The sequence below is a fragment of the Euwallacea similis genome, chromosome 32 (genome assembly GCF_039881205.1).
Source record: "Euwallacea similis isolate ESF13 chromosome 32, ESF131.1, whole genome shotgun sequence".
NCBI classification, from domain to species: Eukaryota; Metazoa; Arthropoda; class Insecta; order Coleoptera; family Curculionidae; genus Euwallacea; species Euwallacea similis.
In genome coordinates, this window is record NC_089640.1 from 975,690 (window position 1) to 999,464 (window position 23,775).

Sequence of the window (23,775 nt, forward strand, 5' to 3'; positions counted from 1 at the left end):
GAATTCTACACGTAAGGCGTTTAAGATACAGTAAAAATTGCGCTCCTAATTTGAAAAAAGATAAATATCTCCTAGATAAACTGTATCACATATGCACGATCCATCCATTTTTGCAACCACTTAACAATTTATAGAGAGGAATTTTTCCCTAATCGCTCTTCCAAGTGAGGTAGATCAGAATTTCTTAAACATTTCTCCTCGTATGTATTAAGACTCTTTATCTAAACTTAACAAATTACTCGATTTGAATAGCAGATGTCCAAGTGTATCTATTAATAATCCAGCTTCTGGTACGTTTGTGAATTCATCCAGAAGCACATCTCCGTTGTTCGGCAGTATTAATTTCCTAAACGTATACGAGCAATTTACTTCCAGCTTTTGCATTTCATTTGCACACCTACGATTTATGCCTCGCATTAGCATTTCCCAACAAGAATACCAATTTTCTTAGCCAATAAAAAACAATTGTAATGCTAATGACTTCAATATTATGATAATAATAATTTAATGATTTTAGTAATAATAAAGTGTGGGATTTGGCTAAGGACGGGCTTGAGCTTTCTCTATCTGTTGTTCAGGTCCACAGATGACTTTAATAAGACTTCTCCAGATTCTTTGCAAACTGTTATTTAAAACACGTGCTGCTAAAAGTTTCTCTTCTATTTAAACACGGCTCCAACCAACCAAAAATAAATATTTCTATATTGAGGTCAATAAAAACCACTACCTACGAATTTATTATCTCAACTAATAAATCGGGTATATTTTTAGTGGCCCGCAACTGGTAGAACAGAGTAAACAAACAAAATTTTTCTCAGTATTAATTGAGAGCTTGAATCACTTCATTGAGCCGTATGAAAATTTAGCAGCATATTTGCTTACGGCCCAATGAAAGTGAAAGGAACTTTTCGGAATTTTTATTGCTGAACTGAGTAAATATTTGATTTTGCGTATGGAATCCTACGCATAGTAGCATAACTCCTTAGGCCCATCTTTCAAACCACCCGTTAAAGCATGCTGAAGGAGGTCATATTCGTTGAAAGGGGGTCATATTCGAAGACAACAAGGAGGTGTTAAGATATCCGGATGACACTTTGCTCGGAACAAGTAGAGAGGAATTGCAACCTTCTGTATAAATGCAAGCAAAAATTCCAAATGTGTAAGAACTCAAAGCTCTATCTATTGGTTGGTTTTTGGAAGAGAAACCTCGACAGAAAGAAGTTTTAGAAGTTAATTATACTCAATATCATTTTTTTTTATAACGACACAAATTTGAAACAACTCTAGTCAGATTAATCAAAACCGCAACATGGTATCTTCAATTCCTGCTAAGATATCGAACGTTCCCAAACTTTTGTCAATTTTTCAAATGGTGAATAATTTAGTTTTTCGATGTAAAATTGATGAAAAGCCTCAGACTGTGAGCCAAGGTCCTTACTTTCATTGGGATGTGTGAAAATTCTTCATTAGTATATAAATTTTACATTCAAAATACGGTATTCACCCATGAAATATCAATCTATCTACCATGTGGCAAGCGATTTCCATACGAGTGGAAGTTTTCGAGTCATTTAAGAATAAACGTTCAGACTAAATTTGCCGCCATATTGCTTGTTCTATTGCAAAGATTTAAATAACATTACTTAAAACAATAGCATAACTATTAACTGTCACACTAGCAACTGATAGACATTCTGAAACACTTTAGCATGTGACATCATACAGAATGCGAATTAGATTCAAATGAGATTCTGATGTTTCTGGTTATTGCAATAAATTTTTTTTCAAAAAGAACAAACAATTAACTGAATAATAATAATAAAATAAAAAAAGAATTTGCAAATCAGTAAAAAATATTGAACTTGACCACCATATTGCGTTAATAAACAGGACGCCAATGAAATGGCATTTACATAAATCAAAAGCATAAACACGAACTCTCGGGGGCCTATTCTATAGGACAAATGTGAGAATAAATATAAAATTTTTGTTCAGTGAAATGGGCTAATAAAATTTTTTGGCCAATTAACATTGCCAAAATTTTCATTTTCACTCTCGTATGTTCTTATAAAATCAAGCCCTAGATCGCCGTGGTATACAGCGGCAAATAATCAAAAGCGGAATTCTACGGAAATGTCAAACTATGCAATGCTCTCATTCAGGTTACGTTCCATTCTGGTCTTAGGTATTTTGACTTGATACATTTTCGCCGACAAAATTTGGCACATGACGTCACCCAAATTGCGAATTGGACTGAGAATGCAGATTTGAAAATTGCGTTGTGTAGTGAGTTTCCTATCCGAATATAAATATTAATGCAAATGACCTATTTAATCAGCCATTGTTATTTTTTAAAAAATTCGATTAAAGTCATAAAAATGCAGAAGGTCCAGAAGTACTCAAAACTTTTGAGAAACTGGGGAAACTTAGAATGTCGTGAAAATGCAGTTTTGCAAAAAGGTTCTTTCAAACAGAAACTTTGCCAACGAGTCGTATTTTCAGTAAGTAAATTGCATTTTAGAAAGTTCAGAATTTCAAAATATTTATAACAAACTTCAAAACGGACTTTGCACTTTTGCTCAAAGTAAGGCTTTGTTAAGCAATAACAAAAGGTTTTGAAACAGTACCTAAATTCGATATTAGAATGTTTGGAATTTATCAAAATTTTTAAGAAATTGAAGAAATTTGGATTTTCTTGAAAATGCAGTTTTCGAAATCGGAAGCCGTTGTGGATTTTTTCCTCCCATGAATCTAACTTTTTAGCCCACCAAAAGATTTTTGTTACCATACAAAACTTTTGACTTTTATGATTATAGGGCAGTATTTTGTCTAGAGTGATGAGATATGCAGTTCTTAGATATTGAAAATTTCAGGTGCGCTGTAAAGCCCATTTTAGAACAGTTTCAAGAATTATCATTTTCCTTCACAAAAAATGTTCACTAAAATTAAATGATTTATTTACGTTCTGAACCTCTCGAGTCAGTGCTAATTCTGTCACTTAAAGCACTAAAATTTAAATTAAAATTAAATAAAAAAAAAAAAAATTGTCTACACCATTTATGGCTCTATTACGACACCGTGTCATCCCTACATATTCGTAGATTGAAATTAAACCTTGTGCGGTTTTTTATTACACTTTGAACGCACAGGAAATGACAAAAGCGCCTAACATAGAACAAATATCATCATTCACGAGCAACATTATTAAATTCCCATCAAACGCTATTTTACGCAATATCGCATTGTGTCAAATAAATTTGCTATAACAAAAAACCCTCCGTATCGACTTGATTTATTTAAACTTCAACTAGTACTAAAAACTTTATTACTAGTTTCTGATGTTATCGGCTTAAATGTATGTAAGTACAGCGTTAAATTAAAAATAGCCACGTTCCCGGAAAAAGTTTGATTTTCCAGACATTTCAGAACATATTCCTTATAACAATGCAGAACACTCTGTCGACGGATTTAAGCTTGATATAGAAGATCGGTTAAAACCAAATTAAACATTGCAACAGAATAATAATTCATTTTTGTCAACTAAACACTTTATCAATTAATATTGTATTGAATGCGTTTATTGCGTGAAATGCTTCATGCAAACTCACTATAGGTATACTCTCAAGGTTTTAATGCAACAATAATTATTGATAAACAATATTTTTTAAACTCACTGGAATTTTAGCGCCTATAAAGTGCTTGTGAACCGATTCACCTAAAAGTGGAGTATCGTGTAATCTCTTGGTAAAATACTTATTGATAGATGGGTCAGAATAGTCCTAAGGGCGTAGGGCTTGTAGTAAGACACAGTAAAAATACTGGAAGTTTTCATTTCCCCAGGCCAGAAAGATTTCAATAATTGAGTAAACTGAAAAGAAAATGGCTAGAGGAAGTTTATTTCACTCGAATCTATCATCAAAGGAGAATTAGTGACCATCAAAATCGTTCATATTCGACGTCTCTTCTCGTCGTCGACCTCAGATATATACACATGTGGGTGTCTATTTTCGAGAGATAATCAAAATCAGCCATTTGGCAAGGCCTCGAGATGATGGAATTCAATCAAGTGGGTCAGCGGCTCGTCTGTCTGGCCCCCTTTGTCCGATTATGCTTTGATTACCATACGGCTCCGTTGCCGAAGAAAGTGAAAGTACGACAAGACAAAATGGAATCAGCATCGGTTTAGTGCGGGGAGTAAGTAAATTGAATTTAGCACCAGAGAAGAGCGAGAAAAGACTGAATATAGGTCAGTATTTGATCATTTTAATTTCTCTTATCTTGTTTTAGAAATTTAATTTCCTTCTACTCAATACCCTACATATTATTGAGTACCTCTTTAAGAATGAAAGAAAACTTCAGAAAGCACGTTTGCAAAATTTTAAGAAACAATTTTTAGCTTGTTAAGGACGATAAAACTCCACTTTTCCATATACTAGAACAACCAGTGTATCATGCAATTTTTGGAATTCGGTACACATTAGGGTCAGTTTACTTGCTGAAATCAATATACCGATCTCTCTTAGTTTTCCAGTAATAAAGGTTGAAATATCAGATATGGATAAGTACACACATATAGATAAATTCATCTCTTAATTTATATTTGTATTAAAACATTGTGAGTAAAATGAAGCAAATCGCTTCACCAATGACCTATTTTTATGGTTCCCTACCTACTATGAGATTTTTTAATGATCACCTATTACAAAAGTTACATAATAAGAACACATATTTTATTCTTTTCAAAGATAGTTTTTGACGTGATCTTGTTAATTGGTGTAAATTTAAAACTTTTCAAAGAAACACCTTGTGTATTATTGATAATAAGTAACCCATTAATAACAAGAACCAATTCGACAAAACTATTTCCCATGGCTTACTTTAGCGGTTTTCGAGTATCGTGAGCCTACATGAGGCCTTGTTTTTTAAATTTAGAAAAAATATTTTCGCTCTATTTGGGACGCTAAAACTCCGCTTTTTATATAAAACACACTGTGTATTATGCGATTTCTGAATTTGAAAATAAATAATGAATTCGAGACTTGATTTTTCGCCCCGTAACTTACTGTTATGAGCTGCCAGTCACGAAGAGCTCCAATGCAAATTCGGCAACCACTTACTATACATATATGTATATGGCTGGTTAGGTAACTTAAGGTACCATATGTTCCATATGACCGCACTAAAACATTTGCCCAATAAAGGAATTAATTGTTTCTATATTGTTATTTATGTCTTTCTAACGACTTCATTGTGATGCAAAAAACGCGAATGAGTTAAGGATACTCAGGCCATTAAAAGTGCACGCCTCTCAATTGAAACGTGCGATAATGCCCTTAAATTAGGTCCAACCGACGATAGTTTAATTAGGCTCTTATTGGTTTAAACGAGCGTTAAGTGTAGGCTACTGGGTTGACCATCAATGGAATATTTGTGGTTGGTCAGAAGTGGAAATCAGAACATGTAATATCGGGTGTTTAAGCAAGAACTTTCAGGGCTAAAGCATTAATTATAGAAATCATGTCGATTTTTTCAATATGGCTCATGAATTTACTCTTCAGACGTACTAATGGACAATTAAATATACATTTGTACCAAAACTTCGTCCACCATGTACTCCCTGTTTGTTTTAAAATAATGAAAACGAGCTAGTTTATTTAATGGAAACCCATTAATACCATTCATTATGCATGATGCGAGGCACAAATAGCCCAAAACCGTACATGGAAATCCTTTACGCGAAGCGAAGTTTTTTGATTATGATTTTCTCCATTATTTATTGAGTTTTCATATATATTCTATATTTTCTAATAGAAATGTATCGCTTTGGCCCCAGCTTTACTCCTCCATTGAAAACAGCTTAGGGAGATTTAAAGGAAGTTTTAAATGAATTCACTTTTCGATATTTTCGAAACATTATTCGTTTGCGTTTACGCCCTGCTGCCCCATTATTCGAGATAAAGTTCCTATTCTTTGTCACCATTATTGCGAATCTTTCCGCGGTGGTACAGGTGATAAAACGTTTTCCTAACACAACAAACAATAACCTCTTTAACAAAGAAAAGTCAGGCAATGACGTAAAGAAAACTTGGCATTAACATTATGGAAAATTATATGAGTAAAAGATCTGATGAGAACAGCCACACCAACGTCCTGCAAGACCTTTTCGGTGATGAGTCTTCCCAGGTCTTGTTTTCAGACTCTACAGATTCGATATTCATTGGAGAGTCTAAATTAATTGCAATAGTTGGGGATGAAGACACCTGTGTGTGCTTCATATTAGGTTCACCATGGTTCTAATATCCGACTAAAAAACTACAAGTTGTTTGCAGCTGGCATAGGCCAAACTAACGAAGACTCCAGCCAAAACTTCGTGATAGTGGACCAACAAACCGAAGACCTTCAACTTGAACTGAAAGTTTTAGACCTTTTAGAACGCCCTGACATAGGGCTAGTGCTGATCACCAAGGAGGCAGCAGAGAAAATTACCCGTTTGATCAATAAGTACAAGTGTATAGACCCTGTTGTGCTGGTGAGTACTTATGACAATTAATTATTTCTAGCGAAACTAACTTGAGTGGTTAGTATAGATCATTCCAGGTCATAATGGCCCATTTGAAATTGAGCTACCCCCAGCAATTAAAAAAATAGAAGAAAAGGCGTATTGTAAATATAAATACAGAAGGTCTTCAAACTCATCAAGCTCTTCGATTACAACTAACGAGTCAGTCCACGCAGAGAGTTCCAAAAAATGGTCCACTCATTCCCTAAAATTAGAGACGTCTTCAACATCTCTGAAGTTGTAATTAATATCCAGGACAATTTTACAAGTTTCACCGTGAGGTCATTAATCCCTTTTAATAAAGCCAGTTCAGAGAAAACACACAAAGTATCTCTTCTTATCATTTCTGGCGATACAATATGTCCGATTGCAAAAGGAGACGGACTGGTAACCTTTTCCCGTGCAGACAGAAAGGTATTTTTATCCTTATACTGGTAATTGGGTTTATATGATTGTGTATAGTTGCTAATTGAAATTGATGTGTCTTTAAGAGGAAGTTTTAATGTGATATAAGCGAAAGCTCCCCGAAAAACTTTATTTGAGGGGTGGCAAAAGTTGATACTGGTTGATACTCACCCTACTAACCACCCGGAGCTTTAAAATCATGCGCTCGCGGGATTTTAATCAAACGATTTTACGTTCCAAGAAGTTTAACACGTTTATTTAATCATTTTATTTACCTTGCAACAGATTTTACAACTTTTAAACAACAATTTCCGCGATTTTCGGTTGCACTAAATTCGAAAAATGGAGTTTCAACTGCCGGAAAAAAAAATGAAGTTCGTGCGCTTGTGGATAGAGGACAGCACACATTGACTCTGTCGAATCGTTCTAGTTACTCTGGGTATAGTCCAGGAATCGGTACGGTTTTAGTGCACTATCGAGTAGGAAAAAATTATACATTAATTTTGGTACTTGTGGCGCTTAATCAGCAATTCATGGCCTTTGTCCGAAATTATATATGTAGCTCTCTGCTGCCATCAGATGTAATGAAATATTCATGTATCATTAATATGTATGAACGATTTGTCGCGACATGACTTGATCTTGTCTGTAGAAATCAGGCCGCTTTAATCCTTCGGAAGGCATTTTATTTCTAAAATTATTCTTTAAAAAAATCAATTGAATTTCAGCTGTCAAGGTGTCCATAAACACGCTTCTTCTAATTCCAATCTATTATCAAATAAGACACAAATTATAATTCAAAGTGTCTTAATTTCCATATTCAAACAAACATTTTGAATGCCATTAAAGATAGCTCTCCAACTTTTCGTAACAACATTTTCACCATTTTAAAAATAATTCAATGGAACTGTCTTCCGGTGACATAATAGATATTTATTGAACGGCAGAGTAGGTCGATAGGTTGATGTCAATAAGAACCCATTTACATTTATGTTTAATTTTATTGTCGCCTAACCAGACTTATAAATAAGGCGATAACTTATCAGCAAATGGGCATTGTTCAATGCTGTTTTACATGCAAAACACTGATTTAATTTTGTCTTAAAATAAAATGGCGAATGGCATGTGAATGGACCTTTTTTTACTCTCATGACCCGAATCGAATGAAGATTTCGTTGATTTGGAAAATCGAATATCTACATTGTCTACATGAATTCTCAAATTCGTTTAATACATTGAGTATACTTAAAAATTTTGCAGGTGCCGAGCAATGCTTGGAAAATTACTGCACTTTCTGTCTTATAATTTGTTTTGAGAAACGGTTGTGAAAAATTGTGAAAATTAAGGATTCAGCTACAATGAAAACCAATCGCCCCATTAAAGCGCTGTTGTTTCCTAAATGCGCCCACTAATACGTTTGCAGAAATAACTATTGCATCATCTAGTATGCTCGGATGTTTATCATTAGTTTAGTATTCACTAAATGTTGGTATTTATTTTCAAATTTGCGTCTCTATAAATTGTCAGATGACATCCTAAAAATAGAAAAATGTCACTTTGCGCATGATGACGTTAAATGTGGACTTGACAATGATTTATAATATTATTTAGACGAAAATTAATAATAGAAAACCTCTTCGGAAAGTGTGAATATTTGCCTTTCTCAGAATTAGGTAGAATCGTTCCTTAGTGGGGGGACTCATGTTCAGCTCAGTTGTCATCTATACAGGCTAAGAAGAAACTTTCCAATGCTTTCAGCCTATAAAAAAGCCAGGGACAAAAAATACTCTGGCGTTAACGATGTTTGGGTTTTTCTTTTATAAGAGTCAGTCTATATTTAATTCTTTGTTTCGGGATTTGAATGTAAATTGACTGCTAACAGTGCCCGAATAATCCTGTGGTCGGCCATATAGCTAAAAAATAAAATTTAAAATAAAACGCTGATTGCGTGTACCAGTTGATTAAGTACAGTGGGCTAATTTCATGGTTGGCCTGGCCTATTTGTTCGAGTCCAAGTAGACCACACTGACCAATATAATCCAGTTGTTTAACGTGAAAAGGGCAAGAGTAATTATCTACTTTGTTTACATTCTCTACCAAGATTGAATAACATAGTTCTAATGTATCAATGGATTTTGCTATGTTGTAGGTTTTGTGCGGCAGAGGGCGCCATGACTCTATAGGCAACTTTTTCAAGTGGCGTAACTTAAGGTAGGAAAAAGGGTAAAAATAATGTTATTTAACATTTCTACTGCAATATCTATAAAATATCTCAGAAAAGTAACTACCTGATTGCGGTTTGGAGTATATAAGAATTAAATGTGTGGTATTACTCTAAAAAAGCAACAATACATTATTGGTTAGTTTTCTACTGATGACTCAAACAACAAGTTTATTGTTATTTCAAGCATAATTATTTCCAATTAAATTAGTTACCAATGCTCTTACATTCGAAATTTTTAAAGATTCAAGTTTAAAAATAAAAATTATCTTAAGTAGTTATCTCGAGGTTTATTGAGTATTAGATAAATGAGCTTAGAAAAAACGAGGTCAAGTTTGTGTGAATGATAATTTTTATGTACAACTAACTAAAGCGTCGTTTATCTTGTTTCTTGTAAAGAGCGATCACGAAAAAGAGAGCTCAAAGTGACGTTGAAATATCAGAAGCATGCTTTGGGTAAATTCATCCGTTAATCTGTTGTCCATTGCTGTTGTCAGTTACATGTTTATTGGCAAATAGCAAATGGCTTAATCAACGCACTACGTTTACGGTTCACTGTCTACGGCGACGCTTTTTTTATGATCACTCGTTATTACGCATGTAGGAACAATGTGAGAGATAAGCCCCGAAATTGAGCCTGTGAATGAAGAGATTTATAAAAAGTTTTTCCATGCATGGCCGAATAAATAACAAGTACTTTTTAGTACTCCGGCGCGATTAATATCATTTACTTTAAATACACCACGTCCAATGGCGTCCGGCCATAAAGATAGAATTACTAATTAACATGGCTCCATTTATTTGCATTTACGCGACCAAACCAAAGGTCATCGTACAATGATGTTTCACTGAATTTTTTTAACCATGACATAACAGCCGAATTTTTATGGCCCGTTGCTAATTGTTATTATCGTGCAATTGGACGACAATCCACCATCTGTTAGTCATCGATAAGTTTGCTTTATCCGCAGCATGGACAAAGAAACTGTGCGTGGAAAGTGCGTATACGTATGTAAAGGTCATTATTTAGCGTCACCCTCGATGCTCGTTATTGTACTATGTGCAATATATTTTGTGCTTTTATTCTGCACAAATCCTTTGTAAATCTGGCAATTTTTGGTCGGTGAAACTATACTCCAAAGGGTGCTTTCTAGGTATTTGTGTGGGTACAGCTGACGAATCTCTTTACGGCTCCTTTTAACCGATGTAATAGCGTATAAAACATTCAGTGGCTCATTAAGTTCACTTATTCAAAACTTACAAATTCGTTTTTTTATTGGCTTATACAGTACTTAAAAGTTGGAAACATCCCGGAAATATATGTATGTATGCACATACAGAGAATAACTGAAATCGGTCCTCGAAAAACTTGCCGTATACCTCTACAAGCAACGTCGGGAGCATGGAACATGTTCCATCAGGGCTCGCAAAGTTTCCAAAGTTGCGTTAAATTGACTGAATATTAAGTTTACGATTTAATCAACATTCGGTTAGTTTGCGAATTTAGCCAGCCGAGTAATCCGATAGGGAATCTAGTGTTTTTGTCCTTTATCAAATTACAAATTGGGTCTCGTATAGCCTATGGATTGCGGGTATTAGATAATGGATATTGTTTCCGTAAGTGGGTACATATCGAGAGGTTATTAACGACCAATCACCGTTATTAGGGCATAAAAAACTCGGTACGAACCTGTCCTTTCCTATTACGGTCCATTCAAAGCCAATGAGGGGCCCGGTTTTATACATGAGTAAATAAAATAGTAATTCGACGTTTAATGACCAAGATCGAGGCAGTGACTAATTATAGGTATTATACACTTGTGCTTTAGGTTATTAAAACTTTGTCGTAAACCACCTATACAATACGTAATATCTTCTAAACTTGATTTTCTTCTGTGGAGCTACCTGGGTGTAATTCAATACAAGGCAAATATGTACTTATACCATTCACAAAGAACCATCCTTTTACACATTTTGCTCAAGATTTCAGGATTTTGGAAACCTATTTTTGCAATTTTAGCGACGTTAAAACTGTACCTTTTCATATGGAACAACCTATATATTACGTGATTTTTTTAAAATTTGCTACTAATTAAACTTAATATTACCTATAGAAATCCGTATGCCCATCTATTTACAGCTTTCGAGCAATATACAGATTAATAGGCGTACGTTCTACAATACCTTTTAAATAGAGTTCTTGACATGATTCTCTTTAAGTGCTGGAAGCCATTGTGCGCTCTATATATTATTGAATATTATGAAACTACCAGCCACAAGGAGGAGTTCCTTAATGCACTTTCCGGTAGTTATCCTTGTCAGTATTCGAGTAACCTGAGCCTTCATGAGGCCACGATTTCAAAATTTTGAAAAATTAGTTCCGCTGGGTTTTGAACACTAAAACTCTACTTTTTCATATAGAACATCCTGTACATGTTGTGACTTTTTAATTTCCTGCTCATTACGGTTAAGTTACCTATAGAAATCTCTATGCTCATCTTTTTTAGTTTTTGAGTAATATAACATTAATAAGAGCACGTTTTAAAAGCATTTCAAAGAAAGTTTTTAACGTAATTCTTTTTAAGCCTTGGAAACTCGAATATTTTCCATTGATAGTCCTATATATTCATGAATATTATGAACATGTGGGTCGCAAGGAACAATTTCCTAAAATTGCTTTAACCTCATTTCATGGGTTTGCGATTTTTGGCAATTTGCTCTTGAGAATCGAAAAAAAATTGAAAGAATCTACACGATCTTGGCCTTTTGATATTCAACATTATTAAGGTTTATTTGGAAAATATATTCTTTTTCCACAAAACCGCTATCTGGAGGTAAAATTCTCGAGAATCTATAAAAATATATGGACATTTTCATGTATATTCTGAATTGCGTAAAATTTAAATCGTACAATGGGATTATTAAAAATATTCTAGTACATCTACTCAATATCAAGGAAACTTCTTCAATGATGGAAGTCACCTTGTAGATCCTCTCATCAATTTTTTGGATATCTTTAAGATAAATCGAGATAAGTAAAAATGTTTTCTCATCTACGAACCTCCGAATAAAATTGAAACTTTACAGATTCTTTCATGTAAGTTACTCTCTGGGCATTCTTTAAAAGTTAAAAGAGGAGCGAGACGTTTTTAACCCAATTCTTCAAGGATTTTATACGGTTTTTACCGGTTTTCAGAAACTTCGTAGAATTCGAATAACCAATTAAAATCTTGCATAAATTTCCCAGATATTCTTCCTAATGATGATAATTTTATCGGTAATTCAGACTTATTACCATCAAGCGCTCAATTAACATTACGATCCCATCTTCCCTGCTTTTAAGGCAACAAACTGGTTAAGTAACATCTATTTACCTTCAATGTTACCGCAGATTTATTATCTGGTGCTTATGGCAAACAAAAGTGCGTAACATCCATTACGTTTATTTATCCCCGCTCAAAGCCTACGGTAGAATTACTCGATTATGGAACAAAAGCTTTTTGGTAGTGCTACTGGCACAGCTTACTAATACTAGTAAGCAATAAATCAGGAATGTAGCTACATCTCTCAGATGGGAACGCAGGGAGACAACTGCACACCATACTTGAACGTGTTTTACGGCCGACACTAAATGATGAATTTCCCCTTTCCCGACAACCCCATAAACATTAAGCTTATCATAATAATATAAGTCGTTGTCACGGATAAATTGCTGTTAAAATGACAGATATGCCTTAACACCTATAAAATATTCAACACTTGCTTGCGTTCCCTATATACTTCTTTTCTGTGCATATCGAATTACTCTTTGATGAGGCCTTTTCCAATATCGTCCTTCACGCACTTTGATCGGTTATTGTACACACACATATTGGTTCTGGATTAAAAAGTACTTGGCATGATTGGTTCGCAAGCCCATACAAGGCCAATGAACTTGCCAGTGATAAGATAAACCGCTTTATAAGTACCTTTACGATTTTGCTCTACTTTTTCTAAATTCGAAATAAGTCTCGACTTGTGAGAAATGAAGTAATACACAAAATTAAGTACATTAACTTAGTATTAACGAATGTGGCATATGCCCCGTTTATGTATGCAATGCGATAATTAATCCTAATTAGAATGTGCTTATCATTGATCTAAATAGAAGTAACGAGAATAAATTAAGTGGAGTTAAATCTGCTGGTTGCTCATGCCAAGCATTTGGTCTTATTTGACCAATTCAGCTCTGAAGCTTCTTATATGCTCATCAACCCCTACCGTCATGGTTAAAACTGTAGTTAAAATATTCATGCAAATTCCAAATAAATATCCTGATATATTCATACGATGTCTCAAGTACAACCCCCTTGGATATTTTTTAAGTCCAAATTTTAGAAATCCATGTCTCTCAAGATATATGATGTCTCATGTACAACCATCTAAAAATCAGGGAAACCTATGAATCATTTTTAAGACAATAAACTTGTAAACAATAAAAAGAAGGAGTTCATTTTTTAAAACCGTAATTTACTAAAAAGGGAGAGGTATGTCATTAAATTTCTATAAGGCATATTAATCATTCGGTTATCCAAGTAATTTCCCCTAATTATAAGACAGTCACGTACTAAACGCAGAAATAGCATCATAAAAAAATATGTTAAAACATTTAAATATTAGAATCTTTATGGAACAAAAACAAATAAAGGACCGAACCGCCATTTAATTTCTGGAAAAAATATTAGTTAATGAATTCCCCAACTAATGGTTCTTAATTAGAAATGACAGCGATGTATTAAACAAGGCTACATGTGCCAACAAAATCTTCCGATATCAGTCAAAAACATTTTTTTTTTGGTAAATATGACAGAGTTTCGCAAAGGAAATATTACTACGTGGATTAGGTAATCTTGTTAAGTAGTGTTTTCTAATTTAAAATAATGGTGCACTAAAGCATTTATTTGCTTTCCTTGGAATTTCTGATAAAACGAAAAAATCATCAAGAAAGGCTTGGAAGGGTTATCGTGAAAATTTATCAATATCGACAAAAATTCAGTAGCTTACCAATTACTACTGAAAACCCCTAGAAAGTTACATAAAAAGTGTCATAAAGCTGAGGTCACGAGAGTAAAAAATATACCTCCTATCAAAGGTCAATTAGTCATGTACAGTAGCAACTCTATCAAAAATTTGCACACAAATTCATACCCCTAATCCATCATTTCAACTGTCAATGCAGTTTATTCCTATACCTAAAACACGATTCCTCTTTGATGATATTATAATATGAAACAGGTGATGAAACTGATAAAAATCGTGCGTCGCCTCCCAAATGGAGTCATTTAAATGCATTACTAAGTTTAGACTGAAAATCGGATAAAACTGTCTTATTTTTCGGCATCCTGAGTGCTCTAACATGTTATTGTTTTGAAACGACAGATGTAACTATCAGGTATATTTCGCTGCAGTTTGAAATTATCAAGAAAATTTAGAACGTAAAAAATCGTCAAACCCGGAAGAAAATAGTTTCAATCGTTACGTTTAACAATTAGAAAAAACAATATGAAAGTTTTTAGAACTAAACAACATAATTTTTCAACAGTTTTTTATTCAATTGTTAAAATCAATCTTCTCACCACAGTCCACTTTTTCAGGAAGCAAAATTGAATACCAATATTTCCTGTTACAATAGAGAAATTTTTTCCACAGTGGCAACTCTGTGAATCTCTCAGCTGATCATGTGACACGCAGCTTTACCAATAGGGGCGACGCTGTTGCGGCAATAGTTCCGGTCAATGTTGCCATTTTGGGGAGCAACTGGAATTTTTCTCTAGACAGGCTAGACCCAACAAAATCTCCCATATATTGAAAAATTATTACATTTTTCCGCCAAAAAAAAAAAAATTATAAAATTATTTAAGGAGAAAAGGACGTACTCTCAAAAATAAGTAGTAGGTCCTATTTTTAGTAAAAAATTGAGTCTTATCTGTGTATTTTCTCGTTTATGAATCGGAAGACCGATTTGCATGCTTTTAATGCCACTGGAGTTTGAGCTCCTAGTGGCATTTTTAGTATGCTTAAGGTCAAATTGTTGAAAAGTTGATAACTTTAACAGGGGCGTTGGTTATTTAATCTAACAGGAATGTTATGTCCCTGGGAAATTTATCGGGACTTCTATAATGCCTTTTGGATTATTTAAAATTATTACAAAATATTATCAAAAGAAAAAAAAAAAAACAAATCACATTTTTATTTTTACTCAAAACTTTAGATTTTTTGAGAAATTATGACTAGTAATAGGGAACTTGTCTTGTGCAAGCCCCCGTGGTATAATTTTAAACGAGCTTTGACGGCCCAATTATCCGCCATCAACCACATTTTTTCCTCGTTTTCTCTAGTTGTAATATACATGAATATTATCCATCAACCCGTTTCTTAAAATTGTTCAAAACAAGTCAGAGTACTAATTACTATCCTGCCAACATTGTCATTTTTTGTTGAGCCGATTCATATTTAAATTCAAATTTCATTCTTAATTTATGCTCTTAATAGGTATCAAAATAAATCTACGACAATTTCAAGGTGGTCTCGATTCATTCAAGCTTTGAATTTCGATTAAAGGGTGCATCAAACTTCTGGTTATTCAAATTTTTCGACTTCATTACTGGGCCTAAACAAGCAAACCGCAAATATCGGGTACGCCCCTATAATCTGCATGGAGAATTAAGTTTTTTAATAACTGGTACTGGCGCCACTTTTATGGTGGCACCGTCGTCTAAATAAAGAACTTACGACATTGAAAATCTAAGAAAACTAATAGTGAATTTCAAATGAGATCGCGCATTTCCAAAATTGTTCTCCGGGTCGTTCATTCATGTTTATTTTATGAAGCAACCTGTTTGCTAATTAACTATTATGAAATCGCTTTTTGTGTATGGTTGAACTTTGAAGTAGCAGGAATAATTTCATAACATTTCCTCAACATCTTTTCGATACAGCCGATTTACTGAAATCCCACGTAAAGGGTGTCAGCTGGCGATAATTTATAAGGTGAGTTTTGACGCCCCGAAAGTTGAACTTTTAGAGATTTCAATCGTGGAATACGAGAGTAACTTTGGGGATTTTTGCAACACTTCAATAAATATTCGCAAGTTTAACTCAGTGACAGATTAATTTCTTGGTAAATATCAGCTTGCTTATGCCGTAACGTGGAAATGGTATCAGATATGGATGAGAAAGCGGTTTTTCCTGCAAAGTTTTACGACCTCATTACGCTTAATCGTAGACCAGCCATGCCTCAACTCTCAATATCTTCTCCTTCTGAGTTTGGACCCGAGGAGCGCGCTCCTTTGGCGAAGGAAGATACAAAAGTTTAACTACCTGAGATGAATCGGCAGACACTCGGGTATTCGCGTGCAGCAAAAGGGCGCAAAAAAGTGCCCAGCACACCCACTTGAGTCCTTGAGGATGGGTGCGAGTCCCACCCATGGTTCCTGGCTATGTTTTTCACTCACGATCCAAGAGTCATGCTCGGTGGTACTCTTCTGGTGCTCTCGTAAAGTGGAACGCGCGACGAGTGGTTCCTCACGATCTCTCGCAAATGCGTGGACCAAAGAAGCTGATGTTGGTTCGTTACGACCACGCTACACCAAACTGAACTAAACTGATGAATGCCCGCCGATGTCGGAGCGTTAACTTTTCAAAAGTCGGGGAATACATGTGCTTGTCGCGCGAAATGCGCCGTTGCCATGTCAGTACGCGCATCTTGGCGCCATTGGAAAAATTTTAGGGAAAAACTCACGTAATAGAACCAAAATAGCACTTGGAACCCTCGACTTCATCCACAAACGAAGCACCGTCTCTGTTAAGTTAACTGTCACGACTTCGACACGGTTATTACTTGATAAAGTGAAAATCGGTGGTCCTTAAGCCTCGTGATGCGTCCGCCATCCAACAAGGACGTATCTAAGATGTCGGAGCTTCAATTTTTCCCTTTTTGACCCTTCATTCTCTGCCTCTGAGAATTACGTCGATCGTTTCTGGATAGAGCTGCACATAGAAAAAATCTGAGAATTTATATATCTGCACCACTGCACTACACCAAACCCGATGGGTGCAACACGAATCAAATATTTTCAAGATGATGGTGCTTCCAGTTGCACAGGAAGTAGAAGTCAACTAGTTCGTTTTAAATCGGACTTCCTGTATATTATCGCATTTCTCGATTCTCTTCGAGGTTCTGAGAACGTTTTATCTTATGTGATCAATCTCAATTGTCAACTATTTTATCTATTATACAGCGTGTGTCTAAAAGGTTTGTACAAAATTCTACCACAGGTTTCTGTGGCGAAAACATAACGATTTAACCCAACTTACCTTAATTCTAAAGAAGACAATTTTCAAAATACCGGACGTTTAAGTAAAGAAAAAAAATGGAAAAAAATTAATTACTTTGTTTGTAATGCTATCTGAACAAAATATCATATCTGGGACATCGGGGGGGTTTTTAGGGGCGAGAAACCAGAACCCGTTTACATTTTCGATGCACGTTGTCAGCACTAGGTGAACTATCTCTAAAGATACATAACTTTTTTATCACCCGGTATAAAATTTATTTGCGACTAAATCCGTCTTTTTCTACATATTTTATGAAAAAATGGGGTCTTGGTGCAAGTCCCTATGGACATTACTTCTTGAGATATTCGAAGTTCGCTGAATATTTTAAAAATCAAAAGCATGTACACATTTATTCGTACAGTCGCAACGAAAAAATCAAAGCGTTCAATTCGTCTTTAATTTTTATCACTTTTTTTAAATATTTATGTTTTTATTTGCCTCTATCAACTTTTTATTATTTATTTTACTACACTGTACGAATAAATTGTATGTACATACTTTTAATTTTTAAGATATTCAACGAACTTTTAACTTCAAATATCTCAAAAAGTAACTCCTATAAGGACTTGCACCGAGATACTTTTTTTCGTAAAACATGTAGGAAAACACAAATTTGATCATAAAAAAATTTAAACCGGGTGATAAAAAACTTATGTTCCCGTAAAGAAAGTTCACCTAATGCTAACAGCACCCTTTACATCATGCGTCAAAAATGTAACCGGATTCTAATTTTTCACCCCTAAAAACCCCCCGATGCGACATTTCGTTTAGATAGTAGCATTGTAAAGGAAGTAATTAATTTTTTTGCTTTTTTAATCTTAACTTTGACTTCCCGTATTTTGAAATCCGTCCACTTTTGCACTAAAAAAAACTGGCTTAAATCGTCATGTTTTCACCTCAGAAATCTGCGGTAGAATTTTGTACAGACCTTTTAGAGACACCCAATATAATATATGTATGTACATTATACAGGGTGTACCATTGAAAATTTTGCATCCGATTTATTTTGAACTAGGACCAAAATATTATAAATTGCCACGATACGTCGATTTTGTTTACGACGCGGACACATTTTAGCGTTGAATGCCGATTCATCAAAAGAACCCCCTCCGCGGGGGCGCATTCAACTTTAGAATCTCAAAGGGCACCATAGGTTTAGTGACACCTCATTTGATAGGGTTTTAAATTCTGATTGTCCGCATGTAATTTCTTTTGCAATTTTAGATCATCGACTACAAAAAATAATATTTAAATTACGTTTAGAAATAAATTAAAATCTTTTATTAGTTATTTAATTAATTGTTCAAAATGTCCACCTCCCACTTTCATGTAATGTTAAAATAGTAGTTCAACATTTTGACGAGTAGTGTTAAGAAATAGGTACTAGTGTTTGGTAAAAATACTAGTGATGTATTCAATTTCTCAAAATTCTCAATTTTTGAAATAAAGCTCTGATTATGTAGTATTTATGTACCAAATTATGTAGTATTTATAAACTAGCCAGCCACATCTGTGACTACCAATGACGTACTACAGCATATTTGCATACCTCCTAGCTTTTATGATTTTTGAGCGATAATTTTCTTCTTTGACATTTTCAACATTTTAGCCCTTTTAGTGCGACCCTGATTTTTCCATATAAAATTAATAACTATGAACTTCAATAAGCATAAATATCATTGGCGTTTTAATTTTTCTTTCGTTGACAAGCGGACTTGTTGATCCTCTTTCTCTATCAGTATAATTTTGTTATCATTACCTTCAAATATGCATATTTTTGTAATTACAGGGAACATGTAAAGTGGTTAATACTCGATAAATCATTGACTTATCATAATGTTTTGAGGCTCAGCAATTTTCCAAAACTATTTCTCTAATTTATATTTTTTTGCGTGGAAATGTTTCATTTAAATTATAATTCCTTAATAACACGTTTAAAAGCATTAATTTCGCTTTATTTCCTTATCCCCCACTAGGGTAACATATCCAGAAAAAGTTTTCCAGCAATATTCCAACTTTTCGCCATTTCCACACTACTTAGTTTTATTTATTTGAAATGCCTACACGGTCACAGACCAACGCGTTTTTCTTCACATTGGCGCTTTCCACTAAGTAAACTGAGATTTTTTCATCGTCGGGAGTCCATAAAGTCGGACGAACACACAATAATTAATCGAACTATAAATTTTATTTATAGACAGAATTAGTTCGTGTATATGTTTCAGGGAACGAAAATAAAGAGTGATTTCATTCTCTAAGTCTGGATGTATTATAATTATTTATGATCAAACTGACCGAGTTTTCGGTACAGGACACGGATCTCCCGTGGATCATGAGCCAGATGTTTTTTCAAGAAAAATTCATCACTTGTTGTTTTCGGTGTTTTACTCAGTAAAATAATAAATTATTCTTGAGATGTTGAGAATAATAAGTTGATGTTACGAATTGCGTATATTTGTCCACGCCCGTATTTAGTTACCCTATACATATAAGTACACGAAAAACATTAAAACGACTTTAACTATTTAAAAAGTGATTTATAGAACTAAATGTAATTAAGATTATGTAGGATATAGGAGGAATCCACCGAAATGTCAAATTCTTGACAATATAACGAATAAAAAGTCTCCATCGCTTTAATTCTATTATAATAAGCTTTCTTATTGTGTCAAGAAATAATTATCATTTTGCATTAAATGTAAATAGCAAATTATGGTCAATATTATCAAATAATCTTATTCCCTTTAAATATCAGCAACCCCTCTCAAATTCCTCCTTTCCATTCAATTTTAAGCACATCGCAAGAAATCGATACGATAAATAATAAAAACCGGCAATTTAAACAATAATCTCGGTTTATACTGAAGTAAATAAATAAATAATTTATTGTCTTCAAATTAAATTATAACTCACATTTGGAAACTTGCAATGTTCCAAATAATAATTATAAAATAATATAGTATGAATATTAACCTTTCCCCAACTAGGTCTATCCTTGTTTCCCGTGACAATACTTGATTTCATACATACCTACATCACATATGATGTCTGTCGTTTTTGAGCAATTTAACCTCATTTTATTTCATTTTGGTTTGTTGTTTATTAATTTCGTTAAACAATAGTTAATGAAAAACGGTATATTTTGGTAAGAATTTTTTTTTCCTTCTATTAAAACCCTTAGACCATTAATGCACATAAATTTCCTGCATTTGGAATGATTTGTAGCATCAAAAACCACAGAAATTCATGCGTTTATGATGTAGTGTTAATTTTGTGTTTTTCCGGTTTTTTAAAATCATTTTTAAGGGTTCCCCACATAGTCTTCTTTCACCCGCCTAAATGTATGTTAAAAAAGCATAAATTACCATAAAACAATCTGTGGGGACATAGAACTGCATACCAAGCTTCCTGAGCAATTTTTTTTATAGAATATCAATATCATATGACTATTCTTTAATGTTAATGTAATATCAATCTGTGTCTTTCCAGAGAAATTCAGCAGTCTTCTTCAAAAAGTAACCTAGGCCAATGACCCAAATATTAGTTCAAGTTATACTACTGTAATTTTAACATTACATTTTAAATCTAATGACAGAGAAAATTTAGTTTACATCAAGTAACTGAGAATTTATATCTGTTTGGAGAATGCATTCATTTGCATCATCTTAGTTATGAAAAATATTTCTTTAGTTGTTAATCTATTCTGTTTTTAATTGCAAATTATTAAACTTATTTCAGATCTTAAAAAATGGCCCAAAATACCAAAACTCCAGTAATGGTGTTGCAAGAACTTACAGTTAAAAAAAACTTAGGGGCACCTGACTATCAAATAGTATTTCAGCAATCTGGAACCCATGTAAACAGATTTGATTTTGTGGTAAGAGTGGCAGGAGTACAAGCCGAAGGATCAGGACATTCCAAGCAAATTGGAAAACACCAGGCTGCACATAATGCCCTCCTGAAGCTGGAGGAAATTGGAATGTATAACCCTTCAGAAAATCCTGTAGCTGCTTTCAAAGTGCCCTTAAGTGGGCAAACTGACAGAACCTCTTCAAGCAGTTCGGCATTGTTTCAGCCTGCACTTAACTGTATTGGTATGGATTAATTATTTTTTTAGGGAATTATTTCTTTTTAATAGAAGTTTTTAGTTGAATTACAAAATGTTTGTAATGATAATAAATTGCCTGCACCAGAATTTGTTGAGATTGCCAGTGTGGGTCCTCCCCACAATAAAGAGTTCACTTTTGAGTGCAAAATATCAGCAATAACCACACAGGCAAAAGCCAGTACTAAAAAACTTGCCAAACAGTTGGCTGCTAAAGAAATGATTGATCGGTACTAAGGAAAAAATAATAATCACAAGTAGTTTTGATTAAATTGGTTTTTAGGGTTAAAAATATGTTACCAGACATACAAATTGAGCACAAAGAATTGACAAAAGCACTTTTACAAAAAGAGCAAGAGGCAGTAGAAAAATTCCAGGACCTTTTAGAAATTGTTCCAGACAAAAGCATAAAAATGTGTGATCTCTCCAATACTTTAAGCAAATTAATGAGGGTTAAACAGCTATCTTATAAGGATTTTCAGGAGGTTTATTCTCAAATAAACCAACTGAGATTTTTTTTTAACAATAATAATTATAAATATTACAGGATCTTGAAATACCCTCAGAAGACTCATTACAAAGGATTGCAGATAGACTTGAATTCAGCATCTCAATAAGTGAATTGCAAATATGTCCATCAGTAGTAATCATAAGTTTAAAACTTGAGACTCCATTTACTGTGATTAAAATAGGACGTACCTATGAGGACGCGAAAGCAAAAGCTCTGGAAGAGACTTTTGAAATAATGGACGTGTTCATGAAGATTAAACCTCGAATCGATGTTGGTATGGACTAATTTGTTAGAGGTTTAACATAAGGTGATTTAATGAACCATAAGGTTAATGGATACAGACTTTTTAAATATTAGAAAAGTTGCGTATGAGTTTATATTAATTTATTTTAGGTTTTTCAATAACTGAAAACACCGAATTTGTTGAATTTTTTCTAAATTTTTTTTCAAGTTATGGTTTTAGTCTATGACATTATATCTGTCATAAACAATAAAAAAAATTTCTAAATACGGCCCTAATTAATGATTTTAAGACTTTTCAATACATACTTAGTACATTGTGCATGTTCTGATTTTTAATTACTGTTTTTTTTATTTTTAAAAAGAGATAAGAGGTTTTAGATATTTTACAGCACTTGAATCAAACATGAGCGTTGTAAAACCTTATAAAAATCTTTTAAGATTTAGACAGGCGCTTAAATTAATGAAAACCCAAATCACTGTGTAAATTATTAAGTGTGACACATGATGAATTTGTAATAAAAAAGGTTTTAAAAATGGATATTATACCTACGTAGTAAGCATTTTATGTTTGCAGTACCAATAATTACCTGACTCCATTTTTCGAATAACCATGTATGCAAATATTTAGTTTCACTATGTATATATTTAATTAGACTTTGTTAAAAGAATTATAGAAATGTTTATTGGGTATTTATGTTTTACTTAATAGGTCAGGCAGTACGATATAAGACAATAATGAAAATCTAAATCACAATACCTATGTTTAATCTATGATTGGAGAGCTGAGAATTTAAACTTGCGTGGTTCTGGAATCTGAGAACGACATGAATTGCAAAATACATGAGTAATTTACTTGTATACACGTACAGGTCGTATAGATATCTGACAAAGTAGGGTAGTAGCCTGTCTTGAATCTTGTTAGTCAATGAATTATTGACACTAAATAGCGGTAATCAATGCAAGATGGTAATGGTTCAGCTATATACCTTTAGGTTTAAATGGTCAAATCGACTTATTGCTTGAAGGCACTGCATAAACAGGCTAACGGTATGCCTTTAACCCTTCAATCCGTAATTTTTTTTCTTCGATATCAACAATTTGTTCGCAATATGCACTACACATGATGGCAATGTGTCAAATCTGGACGAATGTTGTTCGGGATGGAATAAGGTGTGCAACAATTGGGACATTTGCTGAAATTTTTTATCGAACATAAGCGAAATCCTTCCGTTTGGAAGTAGAAAATCAAGCTATTTGAGTTCGTAATAGGATGTTATCTCATCTTGAAGTGTTGTACCGCATGCACGAGCTTCAACTAGTGTTTTTACGGTAATTTGTGACTGCAAAGCATCCTG

The 23,775-nt window shown here is 33.8% G+C and overlaps 3 protein-coding genes across 3 annotated transcripts in view; 2 read left to right on the top strand and 1 right to left on the bottom strand.

Annotated features, from left to right (window-relative positions):
• trol (terribly reduced optic lobes) overlaps positions 1-16,840 on the bottom strand; it is a 154,833-nt gene extending 137,993 nt beyond the window's left edge. The window contains exon 1 of the mRNA XM_066404016.1: positions 16,545-16,840. Within this exon, the coding sequence (XP_066260113.1) occupies positions 16,545-16,652 (108 nt within the window). The 5' untranslated portion in view covers positions 16,653-16,840. The remainder of the gene's footprint in view (positions 1-16,544) is intronic.
• LOC136418114 (V-type proton ATPase subunit F-like) lies at positions 6,100-6,803 on the top strand. Its single transcript, XM_066404071.1, has 3 exons — positions 6,100-6,280; positions 6,330-6,529; positions 6,588-6,803. Exons 1-3 carry the CDS (start codon positions 6,100-6,102, stop codon positions 6,801-6,803), a joined length of 597 nt encoding a protein of 198 aa, XP_066260168.1.
• A 3,786-nt stretch (positions 16,841-20,626) lies between the features above and the next one.
• Positions 20,627-23,035, top strand: LOC136418104 (interferon-inducible double-stranded RNA-dependent protein kinase activator A homolog). Its single transcript, XM_066404055.1, has 5 exons — positions 20,627-20,706; positions 21,300-21,655; positions 21,710-21,896; positions 21,950-22,151; positions 22,214-23,035. Exons 2-5 carry the CDS (start codon positions 21,310-21,312, stop codon positions 22,460-22,462), a joined length of 984 nt encoding a protein of 327 aa, XP_066260152.1. The 5' UTR covers positions 20,627-20,706; positions 21,300-21,309; the 3' UTR covers positions 22,463-23,035.
• Positions 23,036-23,775: the final 740 nt, after the last annotated feature.

What these genes read in the sequence shown, in the direction of transcription:
- LOC136418114 (XM_066404071.1), top strand. Translation starts at nt 6,100, where the DNA reads ATGGAAAATTATATGAGTAAAAGATCTGATGAGAACAGCCACACCAAC. An exon ending in CTGTGTGTGCTTCATATTAG is followed by an intron (nt 6,281 to 6,329) that starts GTTCACCATGGT and finishes AGTTGTTTGCAG; the next exon opens with CTGGCATAGGCCAAACTAAC. An exon ending in GTATAGACCCTGTTGTGCTG is followed by an intron (nt 6,530 to 6,587) that starts GTGAGTACTTAT and finishes TGGTTAGTATAG; the next exon opens with ATCATTCCAGGTCATAATGG.
- LOC136418104 (XM_066404055.1), top strand. Translation starts at nt 21,310, where the DNA reads ATGGCCCAAAATACCAAAACTCCAGTAATGGTGTTGCAAGAACTTACA. An exon ending in GCCTGCACTTAACTGTATTG is followed by an intron (nt 21,656 to 21,709) that starts GTATGGATTAAT and finishes AGAAGTTTTTAG; the next exon opens with TTGAATTACAAAATGTTTGT. An exon ending in CTTATAAGGATTTTCAGGAG is followed by an intron (nt 22,152 to 22,213) that starts GTTTATTCTCAA and finishes TAAATATTACAG; the next exon opens with GATCTTGAAATACCCTCAGA.